The sequence below is a fragment of the Cetorhinus maximus genome, chromosome 26 (genome assembly GCF_964194155.1).
Source record: "Cetorhinus maximus chromosome 26, sCetMax3.hap1.1, whole genome shotgun sequence".
NCBI classification, from domain to species: Eukaryota; Metazoa; Chordata; class Chondrichthyes; order Lamniformes; family Cetorhinidae; genus Cetorhinus; species Cetorhinus maximus.
In genome coordinates this window covers 5,865,473-5,888,809 of record NC_135904.1, presented here as the reverse complement: position 1 = coordinate 5,888,809, position 23,337 = coordinate 5,865,473, and the positions used below count along the sequence as shown (strand labels likewise).

Below are 23,337 nucleotides of genomic sequence, written 5' to 3'. Positions count from 1 at the left end.
ATGCTGAGCAACCCTGGGATACAAATTACATCCCAATGCCCTTCATTGTGCATTCTCTGGGAAAGTCTGCAGGGTTACAGAGAAAGGGAATGGGGAGTGGGATTAATGGGATAGTTCTGTCACAGAGCTGGCACAGGCATGATGGGCCAAATGGCCGCCTCCTGGGATTCAGTGATTTGTTAAGCCCTAGGACATGCACCGCAGATCGTGGGCCGATTCTGAAGTGTAGCACTGAAGGCATGCTGCATGGTTGACAGTGCTGTGTGAGGACATATTTCTTTCTGCAATAAGACATATGGTTGGCATCTGAATTTTCTTTCTCTAGGTTTGATTCCTGGGAGGACTTTGAAGAGGAACATGGGAAAGGAAGAGAAAATGGTTTCCAAAGTCTCCACAGGGTGTTGGAGCCCTTCCTGCTGCGCAGAGTAAAGAAGGACGTTGAAAAATCTCTTCCTGCCAAAGTTGAACAGATCCTAAGGGTGGAAATGTCAGCCTCACAGAAGCAGTATTATAAGTAAGAGCTCAGCTGATGATGTGGGAATAGCTGAGGAGATCACGAATAGGTGGAAGTCCAGGGTTTGATGATGGTCTCGTAAAATGAATTTTGTCTTTTTTTTCATCCCTCTACTCTTCCCTGCTAATTTATGCAGTTTCCACATGTTGGACACTTCTTTATATTGCCCATTCTGCTGATTTGAGCGTAGGCAGTAAATGCTTGAGGGCTATTTTACCCTGGAGGACATCACAGATAAGCCATATCTTGATTCATCTTTTATCCATACCCTAGAGTGGAATAACTAGCTGATTTTGCTCCCCCTCCCTGACATTTAGTGTTGAGGACAACTGCTGCTGCTGAGACCAGTTAAGTCGGCAGAGAGCAGCGATTATAACTTCCTGGTGCTACCCAATGAAGCATCAGCGTAATGATATTTTGGCAATTTTTTTCTAGCCTCAATATTGAGTCCATGACCGGTCATTCATCCAAAATAAAATTGATTACTGAATCATTTAATAAGCATCTGGATTCTGCTCCTGCAATCACTAATTTATGGAGGACAGGAACCAGATAATGAATAGGATGTCCTCTCCTAAACTGTCACCTTAATTACACTGCAACAATCTGCATTTTTGCAACCTCGAGTTGTGAAGGAGGTTGATGAAACATTGTCGTTAATCTTTGGAATTCTCTACCCCAGAGAGCAGTGGAGGCTGGGTCATTGTCTGATTCTTGATCCATAAGGGAGTCGAGGATTATGGGGTCAGGTAGGGAAGTGGAGTTGAGGCCACGATCAGATCAGCCATTATCTTATTGAAAGGCAGAGCAAGCTCAAGGGGCTGAATGGTCTACCGCTCCCTTTTGTTATGTTCTTATAAGGCCTCAATGTCATTACAATAGCAAGTCTTTAGGCCAGAAAATTTTGTATTTGTGATGCTGTGGCTCTGTGTTTGGCTCTCATTCTTGATGATTCAGGTACTGGTCACGGCTTTGTCATGACAGTTTTGTGCTGTGCTCTGTTCGCATTCTACCCAAAGCACATTGGGTGAGATCCCAACACAGCCATCAGCATCACTAAATTGGTAAACAAGATTCAAACAGGTCAGCACCTTGTGAGTGCATGGGGAAGAGTACTTGTGATCATTATAAATCTGTCTACGATATAACCTGCACCTTGTCTAGTTTCTATCACCTTGCAAAAGAATAAATGTATCGAGAGGTGCTTGGAGAAGACTGACCACAGTAGTTCCAAACCTCGGGCCTGTAATGTAAACAGAGGCTCGAGAGCCTAAGTTCATTTGACTGGAAGAACAGAAAGCATCTTTAACTTAAAACTTCCCAAGGTGCCTTACATGAACATTATCAAGAAAATGAGAAATTTAGGGACTGAGATGAGGAGAAATTACTTCACTCAAAGGATTGTGGATCTTTGGAATTCTCTAACCCAGAGGGTTGTGGATGCTCCGTCACTGAATGCATTTAAGGCTCGGATAGACAGATTTTTGATCTCTCGGAATCAAGAGAAATGTGGAGAGGGCAGGAAAGTGGAGTTGAGATCCATGATGAGTCATGATCGTATTGAATGATGGAGCAGGCTTGACAGGCCATGTGGTCTACTCCTCCTATTTCATGTGTTCTTGAGGTATTAGGATGAGGTCATCTGACCTGGGGAGATGATTAAGCAGGGCAAGATTTGAGATAGGACATAGGCAACAGAGTTTTGAATGGCTTCAATTAAGTTTGTAAAGGATTGACCTATTGAGACCATCCAACAGTGATTGGAATAGTCAAGTCAAGAGGTAACAAAGGCGTGAATGATGGTTTCAGCAGCAGATTAGCTACAGCAGGGGCAGAGCTGGGCGATGCTATGGAGGCTGAAATAGGCACCTGAATTGTGGTGCAGATATGTGATCCAAAGCTCATCTCTGTCAAATATAACACCAAGGTTGTGAATAGTCTTGTTCACGCTTAGACAATTGCCAGGGAAAGGAGTCTGTAGCGAAAGAATGACGTTTGTGACCAGGACAAAATGCAGTGGCTCCTGTCTTCCCAGTAATCAATTGGAGGAAATTTCTGTTCATCCAGTCCTGGATGTGAAGGAAGCGGTCTGACCGATTGGAGGTCATGGAGGGATCAGAGAAGTAGAAGTGAGGTAGAGCTGTAGCATGCATGTAGAAACTGATTCCGCATTTTCGAACACCATCACTGAGTGGGAGCATGTAGATGAGAAATAGACAGGGGCCAAGGAGAGATCCTTGGGGGATACCAGAGGTGACTGCAGGAATGGAAAACCACTTAACTAGGACATGAGTACAAAATTCAGTGTTGAGTGAGATGAGCAATTACACAAGATAGTGGATGTATGTGATGTCTTATAAGATAAGTTAATAGGTTAAAAGGGGAGGTGGTGGCATAGTGGTATTGTCGCTGGACCAGGGTAATGCCCGGGTTTGAATCCCACCACGGCAGATGGTGAAATTTGGATTCAATAAAAAACCCTTCTGTTCACTAATGTCCTTTAGGGAAGGAAACCCTGCACCATGTGTGGAACGTAGGTATGGTGTTTGACAGTGCATAAGCCTGCGATTCCCATTAGCTTGATCATGGCTTGATCAACACATCAGTATAAATGATAAGGCATTTGCAACAACCTTCAGCCAGAATGCCAAGTGGATGACCCAGCATCACTGATGCCAGTCTTCAATCAATTCGATTCACTCCATGTGATATCAAGAAATGGCTAAAGGCGCTAGATACTGCAAAGGCTATGGGCCCTGGCAATATTCTGGTAATAGCATTGAAGACGTGCTCCAGAATTTACTGCACCCCTAGCCGACTTGTTCCAGTACAGCTACAACACTGGCATCTACCCGGCTATGTGGAAAATTGCCCAGGTATGTCCTGTACGCAAAAAGCAGGTCAAATGGAATTCGGCCAACTACTGCCCACCAGTCTACTCTCAATCATCAGTAATATGATGGAATGAGTCATCAACAGTGCTATCAAGCGGCACTTGCTTAGCAATAACCTGTTCATTGCTCAGTTTGGGTTCCGCCAGGGTCACTCAGCTCCTGGCTTCATTACAGCCTTGGTTCAAACATGGACAAAAGAACAGAACTCCCGGGGTGACGTGAGAGTGACTGCCCTTAACATCAGGGCAGCATTTGACTGAGTGTGGCATCAAGGAGCGCTAGAAAAACGGGTCAGTGGGAATCAGGAAGAAAACTCTCCGCTGGTTGGAGTCATACCTAGCACAAAGAAAGATGTTTGTAGTTGTTGTAGGTCAGTCATCTCAGATCCAGGACATCACTGCAGGAGTTCCTCAGGGTAGTGTCCTCAGCCCAACCATCCTTCAGCTGCTTCATCAATGACGTTCCTTCCATCATAAGTTGAGAAAGGGGGGATGTTGGTTGATGATTGCACAATGTTCAGCACAATTCAAGACTCAGACACTGAAGCAGTCCGTGTCCCAATGAGTTATGACCCTGACAATATCCAGGCTTGGGTTGACAAGTGGCAAATAACATTTGCGCCACACAAGTGCCAGGCAATGACCATCTCCAACAGGAGAGAATCTAACCATTGCCCCGTGACATTCGATGGCATTACCATCACTGAATCCCCACTATCAACATCCTGGGTGTTACTATTGACCAGAAACTGAATTGGTCTAGTCACATAAATACTCTGGCTACAAGAGCAGGTCAGAGGCCAGGAATTAAGCAGCAACTAACTCACCTTCTGACTCCCCAAAGCCTGTCCACCATCTACATGGCACAAGTCAGAGGTGTGATGGAATACTCTCCACTTGCCTGGATGAGTGCAGCTCCAGCAACACTTAAGCTTGACACCATCCAGGACAAAGCAGCCTGCTTGATTGGCACCCCATCCACAAACATACACTCCCTCCACCATCAACGCACAGTGGCAGCAGTGGGTGCCATCTACAAGATGCACTGCAGGAACTCACCAAGACTCCTTAGATGGCCCTTCCAAACCCACGACCACTACCATCTAGAAGAGCAAGGGCAGCAAATACATGGGAGCACCACCACCTGGAAGTTCCCCTCCAAGCCACTCACCATACTGACTTGGAAATACATCGCTGTCCCTTCACTGTCGCTGGGTCAAAATCCTGGAACTCCCTAACAGCGCTGTGGGTGTACCAACAGCACTGTGGGTGTACCTACACCACATGGACTACTGCAGTTCAAGAGGGCAGCGCACCATCACCTTCTCCAGGGCCATTAGTGATGGGCAATAAATGCTGGCCTAGCCAGCGACGCTTACGCCCCATGAATGAATAAAAAAGGGGGAGCTGTATCTATTTCTGCTGAAAGTAGGGTTGAGGGTAACGGAATTGCTTGATTTTTTTGTTCCCCTGGTGGGCAGGGGAAGGTATCCAGAAGGTGAGGAAGAGCCCATGACAGATTAATCATGCATGAGCTCTGGATGGAGTGGACTCGGTGCATCGGTTGGTCCTTTTTTTCCTTGTAACCATGTTGGTTATGGCGAGGCTACAGTGCGTGGTATTGGGGTACTTATGCTGCAGTTAAATCAGGGCTGAGTGCTGAGTACTCATGATCTCTCTCGATATAGGTGGATATTGACGCGAAATTACAAAGCGCTCACCAAGGGAACCAGGGGGTCTTCATCGAGCTTCCTCAACATCATGATGGAGCTGAAGAAATGCTGCAATCACTGTTACTTGGTCAAACCGTGCGAGGACAATGAGAACCTGACAAGCCAGGAAGTGTTGCAGGTGGATGAAGCTTTTTTTTTTCAGAAATCTTTGTTCCCAATGTATTGAATCACACACAATACCTTTTAAATGTGGGTGTCTCAGAAAAGTGAACCTAAACATAGGCAATGTTGCTTATTACATTATCATTGAATTTACCCTCAGCCCTCCTGGTTATCACCTGGAGGTACCATCAACCACAATAAATGTCATATTTCTTTCACTGAAATTGTTTCTTCCATTCTTGTTTTCTGTCCAATCCAAATACTTTTATCTCACTTCTTCCTCCTCATCACTAGTATCCAGCCAGCTCTCTCCCCCCACCCTACCTCCACTCCAGCAAGACGGTTCTGTCTCTAATTTATGAACATGACTAAGGTAAATGTGTCTGCCGTGGTTTAGTTGATAGCACTTGAGCAGAAAAAAATCCAGGTGTATACTCCAGGCAGTACTGAGGGAGTGCTGTACTTTTGGAGGTGTCACCTTTGCTTAAACAAAGGCTCCCTGCCGCCTATAAGGTGGAGGTATTGGCACTGTTTTGAACAAGAGTTTGGGGAGTTCCTCCCAGTGTCCTGGCCAATGTTTGCTCCTTAATCAACATAATAAAACAGATTATCTAGTCATTATGATATTGCTGTTTGTGGGGGTTTGCGATGTTCAAATTGGATGCTACATTTCCTACATTACAACAGTGACTGCACTTCAAAAGTATTTTGTTGTCTGCAAAACGCCCTGAGGTTGTGAAAGGTGCTATAGAAATACCACATCCCCCTCTCATTTCTAATTATTCTTGTCCTTCTCCAGTTTCCTCTTACCTGTGTAATCCCCTAACGCAAATCAGGACACACTGCAGCATCATCTGCTCCACCTCATTCTTTCCTGGGTTTCTAGGGGGTCACTGTTTAAAAATAAGGAGTCACTCATTTAAGACAGATGAGGAAAAATGTTTTCTGAGGGTAGTGAGTCTTTGGAACTCTCTTCCACAGAAGACGGTGGAAGCAAAGTCTTTGAACATTTTTTAAGGCAGAGCTGGATAGATTCTTGATGAGCAAGGGGATGAAAGGTCATCGGGGGTCGGCGAGAATGCGGACTGGAGTTACAATCAGATCGACCATGATCTCGTTGAATGGCGGAGCAGGCTCGAGGGGCCGAGTGGTCTACTCTCCCTAATTGGCATGTTTCAGTACTCTGAAACTCCAGTTCCCTAATTCTGCTCATTCTCCTCCAATCCACAGACTTTCAAAAGCCAGGTTTGGCCTCATTGAACTGCCAATTCCTGGTTTACATGATCTTTTTAGCTTTGAATAGTAGTGCTGGCCTGCATTTATATTCTTCTCAATAAAAAAATCAAACGTATTCAGTTTACGAATACTGTATTAAACTACAGTGGAACTGATAAAAACTGTCATGACTGGATATCTTCAAATGTGGCCACTTGATTTTTTTTTAGATTTCTATAAATATCACTTACTGCAACTAAGACAGATAGGTGGAATTAAGATGGGGATCAACTGTGATACAATTGGATGGCAGAACAGGCTGGTGGGGATCAATAGCCTTCTGTTTTTCTGTAGTTGAGGGTGAAAACTTTCTCCATAACACTTGAATGTATCAAATTCATAAACTTGTTCTTTGTAGTTATTATATATTTACAGTTGGGCCGCACTCAGCACCCATGCAATCATCTGCCCCACATCCCCCACCCCTGTATTAAATGGGTAAGAGGAAAAATGTTAAAGCGTGGGACAAATTTATCAGCTTCTCAACACCAAGCATTTTCCTGCTTCAATTTATTGCAGAACCTGATCAAGAGCAGCGGCAAGCTGATTCTGCTGGATAAGCTGATGTCCAGGCTTCGAGAGAGAGGAAACCGAGTGCTTATCTTCTCTCAGATGGTCCGAATGTTGGATATCCTTGCTGAATACTTGACCATTAAACACTATCCATTCCAGGTGAGCTCGATGGAGGATTATGGAATGTGAACAAGATATTGAGCAATTCAGAGTTTGACAGACGATTTAGGATTGTGTTATTTTTGGCCAATAGAACTTCTCCAGATTTTTTTTCAATTTGCAATTCACTACTGATTGCTCTTCATGGCTTGTCAAGATGAGGGATGTTGTCACCGGGTAATGGAACACTTTGTTTTACACACCTAGGATGGAGCCTTGTGCCCCCTCGTGGCAGGTTTGGTGGCGGGGGAGACGTTTAATCAGATACGAGGGTGATGGCTGAGGATCCCACCATTTCCTGCCTGCACTCCGGTAAAGCTGTGGTAGGAAGGCCAGTGGACAGCCTTCCTGCCCCCACTGCCAACTGAAGCCCCTAAATGCCCACTTAAGGGGCTCATCCTGCCACCACTGGCAGGGGACTCGCTGTGAACGGAGCAGGACAAGCAAACCCATGCGGAGTTCGCAAGCTCCCAGGGGTGGCCCCTCATTCAAAGGCATTCAGTGTCTGTTCAAGGGACCTTGCATTGGGATGGGGAGGTTCCTGCTGAGGGCTGCCCTTGCTGCCAAAGTCCCCCCCCCCCCCCCCCCGATCCCGACATCACACCTCTGGCCTGGGATCCAGTGACAGTCCTCGGCCTTGGATTGGTGTTGTACCGGGGTCCGGCATCGCCTCCCCGGTAGTGCCGCAGTTCAATACAGCTCGTTGAATGGCGGAGCAGGCTCGAGGGGCCGAGTGGTCTTCTCTCCCTAATTGGTATGTTTTGGTACTCTGAAACTCCAGTTCCCTAATTCTGCTCATTCTCCGCCAAACCACAGACTTTTAAATGCCAGGTTTGGTCTCATTGAACTGCCAATTCCTGGTTTACATTATCTTTTTTAACTTTGAATAGTAGTGCTAGCCTGCATTTATGTCCTACTGCTGGCAGTGCGCAGCAGACGGGACTTCCAACCCCCCAGGGTCCTTGATTGCAGGCAAAGGCCTACTGCTGGCTTGCCAAGTGCCTGAGTGGAACATGATGCAGAGGGCCTTACCTAAAAGAGATGACCCGGCACTGCCGCTGGCTCTCCAGCCAGAACCTGAGACCCCCATCAACCCCCGTGTCAGAACCAATCACACCAGGTACCTGTCAAGAGTTGGAAGCTCCCTCGACATTGTCATGTTAATGTCCTTCAGGTGTACATCGGAAGATCTTTATTGCAATTGAGACATTTTTCCATTTGCCACACCAGCTATCCTGGAAGCATAGACTTCGATAGGAAGATAGAATTGACATTTATACCTCTGGATGTCTCCAAAGTGCTTGCCAAGCACTGAAGCTCTTTTGAAGTGTAGTGACCATTGTAACGTAGAAAACATTATTGCACAAATTGTACGCAGGAACCTCCCACAAATGTAATGCGCCAAATTTGTTCTTGTTATGGTGCAGGGTCCCTGCTTGGACATCAGCATCCTGTGACACTGTCACGCCTGTAGCTGCACCCTTAAAGTTGCAGGTTCCTCTCTCTATACCTACAGCATCATTAGTGTTTTCTGATATAAATTTGCTTTTCACCCTGACTTGCCGACAAGCAACAGGAGATCCACTGGTGGTGCTCTTGTGGGACACAGTTGAGTTTTTAAAATTCAAGTCCAAAGCAAACACTGATTAAGTACCATTTACCTGTTGCTCTCTTATTTTCTCACCTGTTAACACAGAGCTGTCCTGACTCTGAGGGTCATGTGCACTGGGAGGTGGATTAAGCTGCTGAAACTCATTCCATCTTGAACTTTTGTAGAGAAGGCTTATATCCTATCAATCTGGGCTCATTTGAACTTGGGTCTCAAAGGCAAAAAGTCAAAGATGAGCCCACCCAACCACACAGTTCTCTCTTCCCGGTATCACTTTAATGATAAAGCTTATGGCTGCAGGTTTATGGAGAATACCTTTTTTATTATTCACTTACGGATTGGGGGAATCACTGGCTAGGCCAGCATTTATTGCCCATCCTCACTTGCCCTTGAGAAGATGGTGGTGAGCTGCCTTCTCAAACCACTGCAGTCCATGTGGTGTAGGTACACCCACAGTGCTGTTAGGGAGGGAGTTCCAGGATTTTGACCCAGCGACAGTGAAGAAACGATGATATATTTCCAAGTCAGGATGATGAGTGACTTAGAGGGGAACTTTCAGGTGGTGGTGTTCCCATGTGCCTTGTCCTTCTAGATGGTAGCAGCTGTGGATTTGGAAGGTGCTGCCTAAGGAGCCTTGGTGAATTTCTGGTATCTTGTCGATGATACACACTGCTGCTACTGTTTGTTAATAGTGGAGGGAGTGAATGTTTGTGGAAGGAATGTCAATCAAATGAGCTGCTTTTTTCTGGTTGGTCTCAAGCTTCTTGAGTGTTGTTGAAGCTGCACTCATTCAGGCAAGTGGAAAGTATTCCATCACACTCCTGACTTGTGCCTTTGTAGATGGTGGACAGGCTTTGGGGAGTCAGGAGGTGAGTTACTCACCACAGGATTCCTAGCTTCTGACCTGCTGTTGTAGCCACAGTGTTTATATGGCTAACCCAGTTCAGTTTCTGGTCAATGATAACCCCCAGGATGTTGATAGTGGGGGATTTAGCGATGGTAGTGCCATTGAATGTCATGGAGTGGTGGTTAGATTCTCTCTTGTTGGAGATGGCCATTGCCTGGCACTTGTACGGCACGAATATTACTTGTAGACAGCAAAGCTATATTGTCGGCCAAATTTTGTGGGTATCTATGTGACTGGTCTGGCGACTCGTCTGTGTGAGGTGGGTCAATGACGCACACTCTTCAGTAGCTGTTGACTAAGCACAGTCCCTTAAAGCAGGATTATTTTTGGACCAAGTAACAGAATAAAAATAGATGAGAAATCTGCACTTCAGAATTTATGGCTGATCTTTAAACACACGTTTAAGATGTTTCTGTTTTACCCTGTTGCAGCGTTTAGATGGGTCTATAAAAGGGGAATTAAGAAAGCAGGCTTTGGACCACTTCAACGCAGAAGGATCTGAGGTAAGGAAGTATTGATTTAAACATCTGGCAGTACCAGATCTACGAATCTTTTTTTTAAAAAAAATAAATGACACCACTTAAAAATTATGTAGTTGATTATTCTGGGCTTGTTTCATAAACCCTCGTTCATCCTGGGAATGTTCGGTAAACCATGACTCCTCCTTGAATTGTTAAGGAAACCCTTGCTCGTTCTGAGATTGTGTAGTAACCCCCCTTATCCTGGGCTAGATCAGTAATCCCTCACTCTTCCTGAGATTGCTCAGTAAAGCTTTGCTTGTTTCATCCCAGTTTGAGGCTGAATCCTTCTCCAAATCTTTCGTTCCTGGCTGGTCACCTTAATTCCCCTCTGCCCCTGTTTTATCTATCATTTATACCATACATGCACAAGGCCGGGTCTTAGGAACTTACAACAAATATCACATCTGTCACACAGTTTAGCACTTATCTCCTCTTAATTTTTTGTTTCACTAGCTGTTCTTGATCAGATATTTTTCAGCAGGGACCTCACTGCATAGACTGAAGGAATGGGCTGAGTTGCCAGCAGTATTTCTCAGTGATGTTTGCTTGTGCTTAGTCCTGTATGGGTATGGTTGACAGGGAGGACAGTACATGCAGTTCTTGCTTTGAGTCAAGAATTCACAGGAAGGAAATTTGAGTCAGGAGGGTTGATTTGCTATCGGGCAGCCTGGCACAGCCTCACATTGCAGGACGTGGCACTTATGCTACACAGCTGGCTTCCTGCCCTAGAAGTTGCTTCTTTCATTTGCTCAATTGTTTTTCTTCCTGAAAGGCTCTTTAAAAAAAAAATCTAAACTGATATTGAATTATTTTATTTAAATTCTGCCCTTGTCTCTCTTTTAGCAATAATAGAGTCCATTGTTCATCTCAAATTTCCTCCCTTGTTCCTTTTATGATCTTTGAGAAGCACCCACACTCCTTCCTCTTTCCTGCATCCTAACTCCGTGTGTTACTGAGGCCGCACAGACCAGAGGGGTTACCTCTTCAATCCCTGATCTGATGTATTCTTTCCCAACTTCCTCAAATTTGTGAATTTCTCAGGGGAGGTGCCCAGTTTTGCCCATCTCCTGTAGGGTTTGTATCTGGGCGCCGCTGATTCACACTTTCCCAGCTCGCCTCCTGCTTTTCAACCCGAGTGGTATTCAGCGCTACAGGCCTGAGCCCTTCCGCCCAATTCTCAGGAGAAGAAAATGCCAAGCATGATGAGCCCTCGGACTTGTAAATTCATAGAATGATGCAGCACTGAAGGAGGCCATTCAGCCCATTGAACCTGTTCCGCATTTGGAAAGAGTTGTCCAATTAGTTCCATTCCCCTGCTGTCCCCCAAAGCCCTGCAAATTTACCATCTTCAAGCACTTATCCAGCTTCCTTTTGGAAGGTACTACTCAGTTGTATTCTACTACCCTTTTCCGCCATGTATTTCAGATTATCATAACTCACTGTGTTAAAAAAAATTCCTCTGTGTGGGATAGTTTTTGATTTGTTGTCCATCTCTGTTTTCAGGACTTCTGCTTCCTCCTCTCTACGAGAGCAGGGGGACTTGGGATTAACCTGGCCTCAGCTGACACTGTGATTATCTTTGACTCTGACTGGAATCCTCAGAATGACTTGCAGGCTCAGGCTCGAGCTCATAGGATAGGCCAGAAGAAGCAGGTCAGTTTGTATGCTGGGCTTGGAGTGGGAAGGGAGATTGGAGTGGCGACTGCTTCAACTGTGCATATTGGCGATTGAACCACTTTTCTTGAATTGTTTGGTTCACAAGCTTCTTGACCCAACTATTTTACTCCAGTTTAAAGTAATGAAGAAAAAGATAATATTGTGGATTTGCTTTGTCATATTAACTCTTTAGATTAAAATTCCCATCTTTAATCATTGGGACTTGGGGTAACTCTCTCAGCCCTTAAACATATCACTATTATGCCTGACCTGATTTGGGGGCAGACATGAACCAGGGTAACCTCCTTGGACCAAAGAAACCTATTGCTGTAAGATACCCCCTCTCTGGACCCTTTGCACAAGTGTTTCATTGTGAAGGGAATATATTTATTTCTTAACGTTTCCAGCTCATAACGTTTATCTTTCTGTCTTCCTTGTTCCTTATTCCAGCTCAGTGGGCTATTACAAAGGGAGATGCAGGAGTATAGTTGGGGTTTATTGGAATGAGCATGTGAAAAGGATGGGGGCCCATCCTGCCCAACCCCACGTCCAAACAGTCTCCTGGGGTTGGAGTGGAGTTGCTAAGATCCAGTTGAGGAACAATTGTCTTGTAGCGATTTACATGTTGACTTGGTTTTCAGCTTATTACATTTGATTATTTCTTGCTTTAATTTATGCTTTATTTTATATTCATGAAATGAAGTTTAACTTGTAAATACTTCCCCATGAATAATGTGTAAATTCGTGCTATTGAGGTCATTAAGACCAATCGATCGTCCATTCGATCCCTGAACTGCACTAAAATAGTTGGGGTTTTTTCCACTTGGGCACCTGAATTGACCTCAGTGCCCCTGGGTTATGGAGGAGGAAGATCAGGAGAGTCCCTGCCCTTAATTACCTCACAATAGCCCCTGCTGTCTGTGCCTGCACACAGACCTGCACCACATTTGTGTATACAGTTGTCAAGTAAGACCAAGATCGGGTTCAGCACGACCAACCAGCATGTGGCCAGACACCAAAACAAAAGCCAAAATACTGCAGGATGCTGGAAATCTGAAAAACAGAAAATAACTCAGCATGTCCGGCAGCATCTGTGGAGAGAGAGAAAAATGAGTGTTTCAGGTTAAAGACCTTTCTTCATAACTCTGAAACATTAATTCTGTTTCTCTCTCCACAGATGCTGTCAGACATGCTGAGTATTTTCAGGTTTAATTGCTGCCGGTCACCATCTAGGCTAGCACGCGAAGAGTAACCAAGCACTAGAGATCAAATGGTGTCCACAGACCTGATTCAAGCAAGGGTGGGGATTTTCTGGAAAGGAGTCTTATCAAAAAGGGGCAAAAGGGAAATAATTTTGATATTAGTCTTCCAATGCTGACCTTTATTTGTTAAAAGAGACAATGTAAGCTCAAACACACATGGGTAAACTCACACTTCCTACACTGGATGGTAACCAAGAGCTGGACTTCTGACTGCTTTATTCCCCCTTTACCCACAGAGGCTGTTAAACTATGAATATCATTGCTGTCTACAGCTTTGACTAGTTTACACTATTTCAATTTTGGTATTTCAGGTTAATATTTACCGCCTGGTTACAAAAGGGACTGTGGAAGAGGACATCATTGAACGTGCCAAAAAAAAGATGGTCCTAGATCATCTCGTGATCCAGAGGATGGACACTACTGGGCGGACAGTGCTGGACAGCTCTGCTCGTCCCTCGCAGTAAGCAACGTCAGCTTTAACGCTCCTTATTTCCCTCTCCCTTCCTGCCTCGCGCCACCATCCAAACTTTGCTCCAGGTGCTGATGGCCCATCATCCAGACAGAGCTGCAAGTGGCGGTATGGCCAGAGAGACCGTGAAGGTCCCAGGTTGATGCCTTGGTTCATGCTGCATTTGCCTCACTCAGCTAAGACCACAGAGGAGACTTTACAATTGGCTTCAACGAATTAGTGTAGAAATGTCCGGGGCTCCTGACTGTTCGGTGACCCCCCCCCAAGCTGGAAAGTGAAGGCATGGACATCCAAGTACAGAAAGAATTGGGGTTGGAATTGGTATTGCCAGTGCTGTCCCCTGCAGTTGAAAAGGCTTTTCATAACTATCCCACAGAGGAGCGTGAGTCTGTGGGACTCTCCTCCCCAGAGAGTTGTGGAGGCAAGGTCATTGAATGTTTTTAAGGCAGAGTTAGTTAGATTCTTGATTGACAAGGGAATCAAAGGGTTTAGGGCAGGGCTGGGGAGCCTTTTTCTTATTACAGGCCATTGACACATAGACAAAATCAGTCGCAGGCCGCACAGGCCCAAAAATGATCTTAATTTTTTTTAGAGAGAATACAAAAATGTTCAACTCACCTGTGTTTTAATGTGATGGCTGAATTTGAATATTATATTGTTAAATATTATTATAGTAATTTAGCTGATGCTTTTCTCCAAAGCAAATTCGTAACGATGATGATAAAAGCTATTGTGAAGACACTACTGTCATAGGTCTGTATTTTTAAAAATCTTGCTGTGGGCTGAATGAAATTGAGCAACAGGCCGTATCTGGACCATTGGCCATAAGTCCACCACCACTAGCCCCCCCCCAGTATAGGGGGTAGACAGGAAAGTGGAATTGAGGCCACAATCAGGCCAGCCATGATCTCACTGCATGGCAGAGCAGGCTCGAGGGGTCGAATGGCCTACTCCTGTTCCTGCTTGTAAGTCTTGTATGTACATAATGTTCCCTTGAATGAGATGCTGGAGGGAGCCCAGCTTCTCAGGAACCATTCCTAGGCAAGGAGCCACCGCTTTCGGGAAAATCCATGCATTTTAGATGAACACCTCAGACTTCTCAAAGCGACTGCCTGTTAATGCGATGATCGTACCGTAGAGAATAGACCTAGCTCTGATTATTGAACTGACTACTGATTGTGTTTTTAGCTCGACGCCGTTCAACAAGGAAGAACTTACAGCAATCTTAAAGTTTGGAGCTGAGGAACTCTTCAAAGAGCCGGAGGGCGAGGAGTCTGAGCCACAGGTACTGCAGAGATCCAGACTCAGTCAGTGTTCCCAGTTATTGAAAAAAAACTTCAAGAATTCTGGAGCTTTAACATTTATTTTTGATGTTGTTATTTCATTTATAAACATCTAACAAAAATGAAATGGGCACTTATTTTCACATTAGAGAATAAACAGATGTGCATTTTGACATACTAATTAGAGATGCTGCAAATTGTACAAAGGGTTTTGATCGAGCAAATAAGGAAAAGCTGTTTCCACTGGCAGGAAGGTTAGTAACCAGTGGACACAGATTTAAGATAATTGACAAAAGAGCCAGAGAGGCAATCAGAACTCTTTTCGAATTATGATGGTCTGGAACTCTCTGCCTGAAAGGGCGGTGGAACCAGATTCAATAGTAACTTTAAAAGGGAATTGGATAAATAATTAGGAAAATTTGGCAGGGTTATGGGGAAAGAGCAAGGTAGTGGGATTAAGTGGATAGCTCCTTGAAAGGCACAGGTGCGATGGGTCAAGTGGCCTACTGGGCTGTATAATCCTACACTCAAAATTATATAATTGTTACTGGGCCGTTTCATAACAAGGTTTGGGTTTATTTGAAGTTTCTTCCATGGTTCAGTTGGCAATGTTGCACTGCCTAGTGTAGCATGGAGCCATTCAAACCGGGATGACACCAGGTTCGATCTGAGATTGTGCTGACTTAGGCTGTCACTTGGGGAGGTGGTAAAGGTGCTACAGTTGGTCCCTGCACCCCTGGGCTTGGGTGGGGGGTGCGGGGGATTGCGAGTCAGAGTTCCTGTTCCTGGTTGCTATCCATTGACTCAAGAAAGTGCATGTTGAGTAGACTTGGGGGAAGGACAGGACCAAGTTCCACCTTGCTGAAACTCATTGTCCAAGCGCATAGATGAAAATGGCTATGACCAAGTGCCTAGCATCTGTAAAATCCCCAGTCAATGTCTTCAGAGACGGATGGGAGGTTATTTTCAACACATCCTGTTGTGACTGACTCAAATCAGTAGTTGGCTAGTAAAAATACATCTCCACTTTCAGGAAATGGATATTGAAGAGATCCTGCGCCTCGCAGAAACGCGAGAGAATGAACAGTCTGTGAGTCCGACAGATGAACTGCTGTCCCAGTTCAAGGTACGATTGGTGAAGTACTGTGAACTCATTGGAATGGTGTATTGATGTTGCACATTGAGGAGTTTAATAGATGTTTCCAGCCTTCAATCTGTCATGAGCAGGCTGCCTCCTTCATGTGGGCACACTTAAACGAGGTGGCACCACGTTGTGACGGGGCGGGAACTCTTGCCCGTGTTGGCTGAAAAGTATAACCTCGCTGTTTCTTGTCTCTCACTTCAGGTGGCGAACTTCACCACAATGGAGGAGAACGAACCCGAAGTGGATGAGAAGCAGATTAAGGAATGGGATGATATCATCCCAGAGGACCAGTGGAAAAAGATTGAAGAGGAGGCCCGGCAGAAAGAACTGGAAGAAATTTACATGCTTCCAAGGAGCAGAAGTTCAACTAAAAAGGTAAAGTGTGTCCATCGGGGAAGAGTGAGTGTGTGTCAAGTGTGTTTCATTCTCTAGAATAAGAGGATTGAAATCTGATTTTACTATTCTGTTTGGTGTTTCTCCTTTTTCCTTTCACCTTGATAGTCGCACATGTGGAATGCAAGTGTAGAGTCAACGCTAATTAGAAATTTGAGGCAAATTGGAACAGCTGGGAAGAGAGCTGCAGCCCATGATGGAGTATTTCCTTCCCTCATGATCATTGTGTATTTATTGTGTTTAGCTGTATACAGGTGGAGGGCTTTCACTTGAGCACATGTAAAGAGACACTGAAACTGCTGAGGTTGAGTTGGGAGGTGTATTCTTACAATGTTTCACTATAAATAGGAAATAAGAGCATTTATTTTTGATGTTGTTCAGCCCCTCCAGCCTGTTCTGCCATTCAACTAGATCATGGCCGATTTTCTACTTCAATGCCATTTTTCCACACTATCCACATATCCCTTGATATCTTTATTATCTAGAAATCTGTTGCTCTCTGTCTTGAATATATTCAATGACTGAGCCTCCAAAACCCGCTGGGTAGAGAATTCCAAAGATTCACCACCCTCTGAATGAAGAAATTCCTCCTCAGCTCAGTCCTAAATGACCTATCTCTTATTCTGAGACTGTGTCCCCAGGTTATAGACCCCCCCATCCCACAAAACCAAAGGAAAAAAATCTTCCTTCATCTACCCAGTCGACTCCTGTAAGAATTTTGTATGTTTCAATGAGTTCACCTTTCATCCACCTTTCATCCTTAGAGAATATAGCCCAGTTTCTCATCACAGGACAATCCCGTCATCCCAGGGATTAGTCTGGTGAACCTTCATTGCACTCCTCCTATGGCAAGTATACCCTTGGGTAAGGAGACCAGAATTATACACAATACTCCAGGTGCGATCTCACCAAGGTTGTATACAATTGCAGCAAGCTCTTTTACTCCTGTACTCAAATCCTCTTGCAATAAAGGCCAACATACCATTTGTCGTCTTAGTTGCTTGCTGCACCTACATGTTTCAGTGACTTATGAACATGGACACTCAGGTCCCTTTGGATATCAACACTTCCCAATCTCTCACCATTTCTGTTTTTCCTACCAAAGTGGATACCTTCACATTTTTCCACATTGCATTCCATCTACCATGTTCTTGCCTGCTCATTTAGCCTGTCTAAATCCCCTTGAAGCCACTTTGCATCCTCCTCACAACTCATTCCCACCTAGTTTTGTGTCATCAGCAAATTTGGAAATATTATATTTGGTCCCATGTCCAAAGCATTGATATAAATTGTGAATCGCTGGGGCCCAAGCACTGATCTTTGAGCTACCCCACTAGTCATAGCCTGCCAGTGACCCACTTATTCCTACTCTCTGTTTTCTGTCCATTAACCGATTCTCAATTCATGCCAGTATATTACCCCCAATCCCATGTGCTCTAATTTTGTTGACTAACCACCTTTGTGGGATCTTATTGAAAGACTTCTGAGACACCACATCCACTGGGTTCCCCCTTATCTGTTCTGCTAGTTCTCTCTTCAAAAAACTCATAACAGGTTTGTCCAAGCATGATTTCCTTTTCATAAATCCATGTTGAGTCTGCCCAATCCTTCCATTACTTTCTAAGTGCTCAGTTATCACATCCTTTATAATAGATTCTAGTATTTTCCCTGCTGCTGATATCAGGCTAACAGGCCTGTAGTTCACCGTTTTCTCTCTCTCTCTCCTTTCTTAAATAATGGGGTTACATTTGTTTCCTTCCAAACTGTAGGCACCGTTCCAGAATCTGTAGAATTTTGAAACTTGACCACCAATGCATCCACTATAGCCACCTCTTTCAACGCTCTGGGGTGTAGGTCAGGTCCAGGGGATTTATTGACTTTCTGTGCCGTTAATTTCTCCAGTACTACTTTTTTATTAATACTGATTTTTTTTCAGTTCCTCATTCCCTCTAGTCCCTTTGTTCTCTAGTATTCCTGGAAGGTATTTTGTAACTTCCTCTGTGAGGACAGACTCAAAGTAGTTGTTTAATTTCTCCGCCATGGGCTGGCCTCTCTCTCTCATATCTAAAAGTGAAACTGGTTATGGTTCTTTATTCTTTCATGGGATGCAGGTGTCGCTGGCAAGGCCAGCATTTGTTGCCCATCCCTAATTGCCCTTGAACTGACCATTGCAGAGGGCAGTTAATAGTCAACCACATTGCCTGTGGGTCTGGAGTCACAGCAAGGCCAGACCAGGTAAGGACGGCAGATTTCCTTCCCTAAAGGACATTAGTGAACCAGATGGGTTTTTACAACAATCGACAATGGCTTCATGGTCACCATTACTGAGACTAGCTTTTCAATTTTTAATTTAAATTCCACCAGCTGTCGTAGTGGGAGTTGAACCCTCGTACCCAGAACATTAGCCTGGGCTCCTGGATTACTAGTCCAGTGACATTTCCAGTATGCCCCCTGTTAACCTCAGGGGTGACGCCTCTTCCTCTGCATCCTAAAGCCACCTAGGCCCCATATTCGGCCCACAGCCTGTGCTGCCGTGGTTGATGCCCAGTTGTATTGGAGCTGGGATTGGCTGAAGCACCCTTTTGATTGTGGTGGAGTAAGTTGGACCGTTTCCCCATTTCTGATCAGTGCTGCACGATTCCTTTTGCAACTCTACATTTGTGCACGCTGTGTGAAGACAATCAGTCTTCCTCATGCCCGCTCTGTGGTTGAAGAGCTTTATCACTCAGAAGTGAAGAACGTTCACTTGAGCGTGCGGAACTGAAGGGACGCCTCTGACATTGAAACTTGATGAGGGAGTCGACACCTTCAGAAAGGGGAAGGAGAGAAAGCAGCTCCTGTCTAACGTAACACTACTGATGGTTTTAGGCTCAGGCAAATGGCAGCGATTCAGATGCTGGATCACGACGAAGGCGACAGAGGTCATCGGGGTCAGAGAGCGAAACGGAGGAAAGCGATGACGAGGAGAAGCGACCGAAGCGGAGAGGCCGTCCACGGACAGTCCGGAGAGACATGGTGGATGGCTTCACAGATGCCGAAATCAGGAGGTAGGTGGTGTTGTTGCAGTGGACGAGGCCAGGGATAGCTGCCCTGCCAAGCTTACCACATGTCCCTGTTTGAATTTAATAGACCCTGGAGATTTGGAAAGTGCTTAATTAGTGTTAGGAAATCAAGAAAAATAAAGAGATTTGACGGAAGTTAATTCCATTTCACTTCTTACCCTTTCCTTGCAGGTTTATCAAGAGCTATAAGAAGTTTGGCGCTCCTCTTGAAAGGTAAGGCTCCATTCTGTGCAGTCCTGTACCTTAATTATCTCATGGGCAGGATTTTACGTCCGTGAGGTGGACGGGCGCCTGACCTGATCGGGCATAAAATCTCGCGCAATGATTTGGGCGAGCGTCCCAACATCATCGCGCGCTCTTGTGACCTTTCAGTCGGTGGGTGGGTGCGAGAGTCGACAGCGCCCCCGCCGACAGTTAAGAGGCCCTTAAAGTATTAATTAAGTTGTATTTTTTGCTGCCCACTCAGCCGTTCGGTTGGTGGGTGGGTAAAAAGGCCAGGTGGCCTTCGCATTTTTTACGAAGCCTCATCCACAGTTTCCGACGGTAAGCACAAGACTCCAAAAAAAAATTTCCACTTCATTTTAAACATGTGACTGAGTCACACGTGGGGACATGTTTATATCAATTATTAAACCTTCATTTTCCTTTGTCCAAATCATCGGTTCCCACTGGCCTCAGGGAGCTGTCAGTGCACGCTCCCATGTGCATGCGCAGACTTCTGCCCCCACCCCAGCAGCACTGAGCGTTTCGGAGCGCCTTTCACACTGACTGGCCGTGAATTAGGCAGCCAGCGTGAAATCGCAGTCGGGGCCCGATCGCGGGCGGTGGTCCTTTACACAGCCGCTCCCGGGCCCTCCCGACGATGGGAAAATCCTGCCCCGTGTTATCCTCCCTCCCTCACGCTCTCTGCCCAGCAACAAAGCTTTGCATTAGGCCTGTAATATTTATACATGGCTTTTCCATCCATGTTCCTCCCTGTCTCTCCTGAAGGACTCGGCTGTGTGCTGAGGGTAAGAATCCTGTGCGAAGCAGCTGCCCCCTCATACCCCATCCCTGTGGCTATTACCTGTGTGAATCCAGACCTGAGTGTGTTGACAGTGTTTGACTGAGAGGGGCATCATTACAGGAAGGACATAATTGCCCTGGAGAGAGTACAGAGAAGATTTGCCGAAATACTGCCAGGGCTTGAGGAAAGATTGGATAGGCTGGGGTTCTTTTCCTGGGAATTGAGGAGGCTGAGGGGTGGCCTCATTAAGGTGTACAAGATTACAAGGGGCCTAGATAGTCAGGATGTCCTGTTTCCCCTCCTTCAGGAGAGACAGGGAGAAAAATGGATGGAAAACTAACGTATAATATTACAGGCCTAATGCAAAGCTTTGTTGCTGGGCAGGGAGTGTGAGGGAGGGATAAAAAACATAGGGGCCTAGATAGATTAGATAGGGAAGCCCTGTTCCCCCTAGCAGAGGTCAGTTACTGGGGGGAGGGGAACGTGAGGGAAAAAAGCCTCTCCATCCAGAGGGTGGTGGGTGTTTGAAATTCACTGTCTGGTTTGGTGGTGGAGGCAGAAACACTCATCTCATTTTAAAAGGATCCTGGATCTGCAATTAAAGTGCTGTAACCTGCAAGGCTACAGACCAGGTGCTGGAAGGTGGGATTAAAATAGGCAGCAAGTGTTTTTTTAATTTTCTCTTTATTGGCTGGCACAGACATGATGGGCTGAATGGCCTCTTTCTGGGCTGCAACTTTTCTGTGGCACTGAGGCCAACTGTAGCAACCGCTGCTCTGACTGAAATTTGCTAACTCAGTACAGACCATGAATTAACCCGAGTAGCTCAGGTGTGTTACTGACCTGTATGTCCATTGAGACATTGCTGGAGTGGGCATTCTAATTTTTTAAAAAACATGTTAATATAATCGTATTTTAATATAATTTAGTGATGTTTAAGAAAAATGAAATTTGGTTTTTGTCTTTTTCGAGGCTCGAGGGTATTGCTCGTGATGCAGAGCTGGTGGACAAGTCCATCGCAGACCTCCAGCGATTGGGTGAACTCATACATAACGGCTGTGTGATGGCCCTCAAGGAGTTTGAAGAGCAGCTAAAAGAAAACCCTGGGCTGGAGGGTGAGTACTGGACCCTGAGCTCTCATTGCCTGTTCTGTGTGTTTAGTCTGCTCGCTGCTCCCACCTTCCAGCTTCTGTGATTCGCAGGAATGTTGATGCATATAGTCTGAGGAACCACGTTGGGGGGGTCCCACTGTAAAGCTGATCTCAGCAAAATTCAGGAGGTGGGGGAGGGTGTAGAAAACGTTGAAAGTTTCCTGCCTTCATCCGACTTTACTTCTGAATTCTCAACATGTCATGCATCCCTCAGGAGTGATGAGGGTCAACAGCTATAGGGGTCCTGCATAAAGTAAGTTTGGTCAGTTCCATGTGGACAAAACTACCCTAGTTATCATAAGATTAATAATCTCGCTATTTCTTGATACTTAATGCCACACAGACTACAGGCAAGCTATATGTCTGTATACTCAAGTATAAGCCCCATTGGGGACATGCAAATTATACCTGTCTTGGCAATTCGCAGCATTGGGACTGAATATGTGTTACAAATCATTCATATTCATACAGATTAGCAAGAAAGAAGCATAGCTGAATGTAATTGTGTACGACTGCATCTCAGCTGTTGTCTTTGCTTCTCTTATTCTGATTCTATCTGTTCTGGATGATTTCAGTTCCCGTGTTTGCAGGTCGCTGTAGCCTGTTTACTCACTGAACTTATTGTTACATTTTTGAGCCAGTTTGTCCTTAACCTTAGCCATCCTGAGGCATTCACCATATTGCATTTTGCTCATTTTGAGTTATCCAAGCTTAACCATTTCCTACATACAGATCCTAACTGTGACCAGCACATTTATTATTTGGGAGTGTGGCTCACTCTATTTATGTGGAATTTTTGCAGTTCACTTTTGAACTAGCTCATTGTGAGTTAGAGTGTACATTAAAATATTTCGGAAATTGCGAAAGATGCTTGCAAAACATTCACACGATATGCATGGTTTTTAATAATCTCCAGTTAAATCGAGAGAGACTGTGTCCAAAGCAACTTATTTCAATAGCATAATCAATGGGCTTGGGAGGGGAGCCACATGGCTGGTGTCAGTTTCTCTAACTGCTGCTCATACACTGTACTTTGGACTCATTATGCTGCAGGAAAGGGTCCTGGGAAAAAGAGGGGACCAACTATCAAGGTTTCTGGTGTCCAGGTCAATGTCAAATCGATTCTCATTCACGAAGACGAGTTTGAGGCTTTGCATAAAGCCATTCCCATCAACCCTGAGGAAAGAAAAAAGTGAGTTTGATCATTTGCGGTCCCGAGATAATTGAGGCATTTATTTTTCTGTCAGTGGATTTTCTATGACGTTAACTGTCAGTATATTTTGGTGTAATAAAGATAGAAGCATGTGGTGTACAATGCATTGTTCTGCTGCTGAGGTGAAACTCACATCTCTTTAAATCCATGGTGACTAACCCCTGTTAAATAAGCACTGGCTGTGGTTATTCAGAATTTAATTGCGCACACATTTAAAATTCTGACTTGTGAGGGAAATTAAGGTGCTCCAGATGTTTGGGTTTGCTAGTTCCTGCTCCCAGCAAGTTTCTTTGTAGATCCCAATTGACTGTCTTTGTATTTTTTTGTAAATGTCTCACGGAATTCTGAGGGTGACGCCGTATGGCAAATAAGTGTGAGAGAGTAGAAACGTTACTGTATTTTATTGTATAAAATAGATTGAAGCAGGCTAATGTGCCCAGTGTTAATTTGGCAACTGCTATCTTTTGATAGC

At 45.0% G+C, this 23,337-nt stretch overlaps 1 protein-coding gene across 2 annotated transcripts in view; it reads left to right on the top strand.

The window, feature by feature from the left end:
• Positions 1 to 23,337, top strand: part of chd2 (chromodomain helicase DNA binding protein 2) — a 91,221-nt gene that overhangs the window by 53,555 nt on the left and 14,329 nt on the right. For both annotated transcript variants that reach the window (XM_078530023.1, XM_078530024.1), the window contains 13 exons: positions 326 to 514; positions 5,096 to 5,258; positions 7,037 to 7,189; positions 10,137 to 10,208; positions 11,730 to 11,879; positions 13,456 to 13,604; positions 14,802 to 14,898; positions 15,930 to 16,022; positions 16,242 to 16,415; positions 19,302 to 19,480; positions 19,667 to 19,708; positions 21,474 to 21,616; positions 22,706 to 22,844. In XM_078530023.1, coding sequence (XP_078386149.1) covers positions 326 to 514; positions 5,096 to 5,258; positions 7,037 to 7,189; positions 10,137 to 10,208; positions 11,730 to 11,879; positions 13,456 to 13,604; positions 14,802 to 14,898; positions 15,930 to 16,022; positions 16,242 to 16,415; positions 19,302 to 19,480; positions 19,667 to 19,708; positions 21,474 to 21,616; positions 22,706 to 22,844 — 1,743 coding nt within the window. The remainder of the gene's footprint in view (positions 1 to 325; positions 515 to 5,095; positions 5,259 to 7,036; positions 7,190 to 10,136; positions 10,209 to 11,729; positions 11,880 to 13,455; positions 13,605 to 14,801; positions 14,899 to 15,929; positions 16,023 to 16,241; positions 16,416 to 19,301; positions 19,481 to 19,666; positions 19,709 to 21,473; positions 21,617 to 22,705; positions 22,845 to 23,337) is intronic.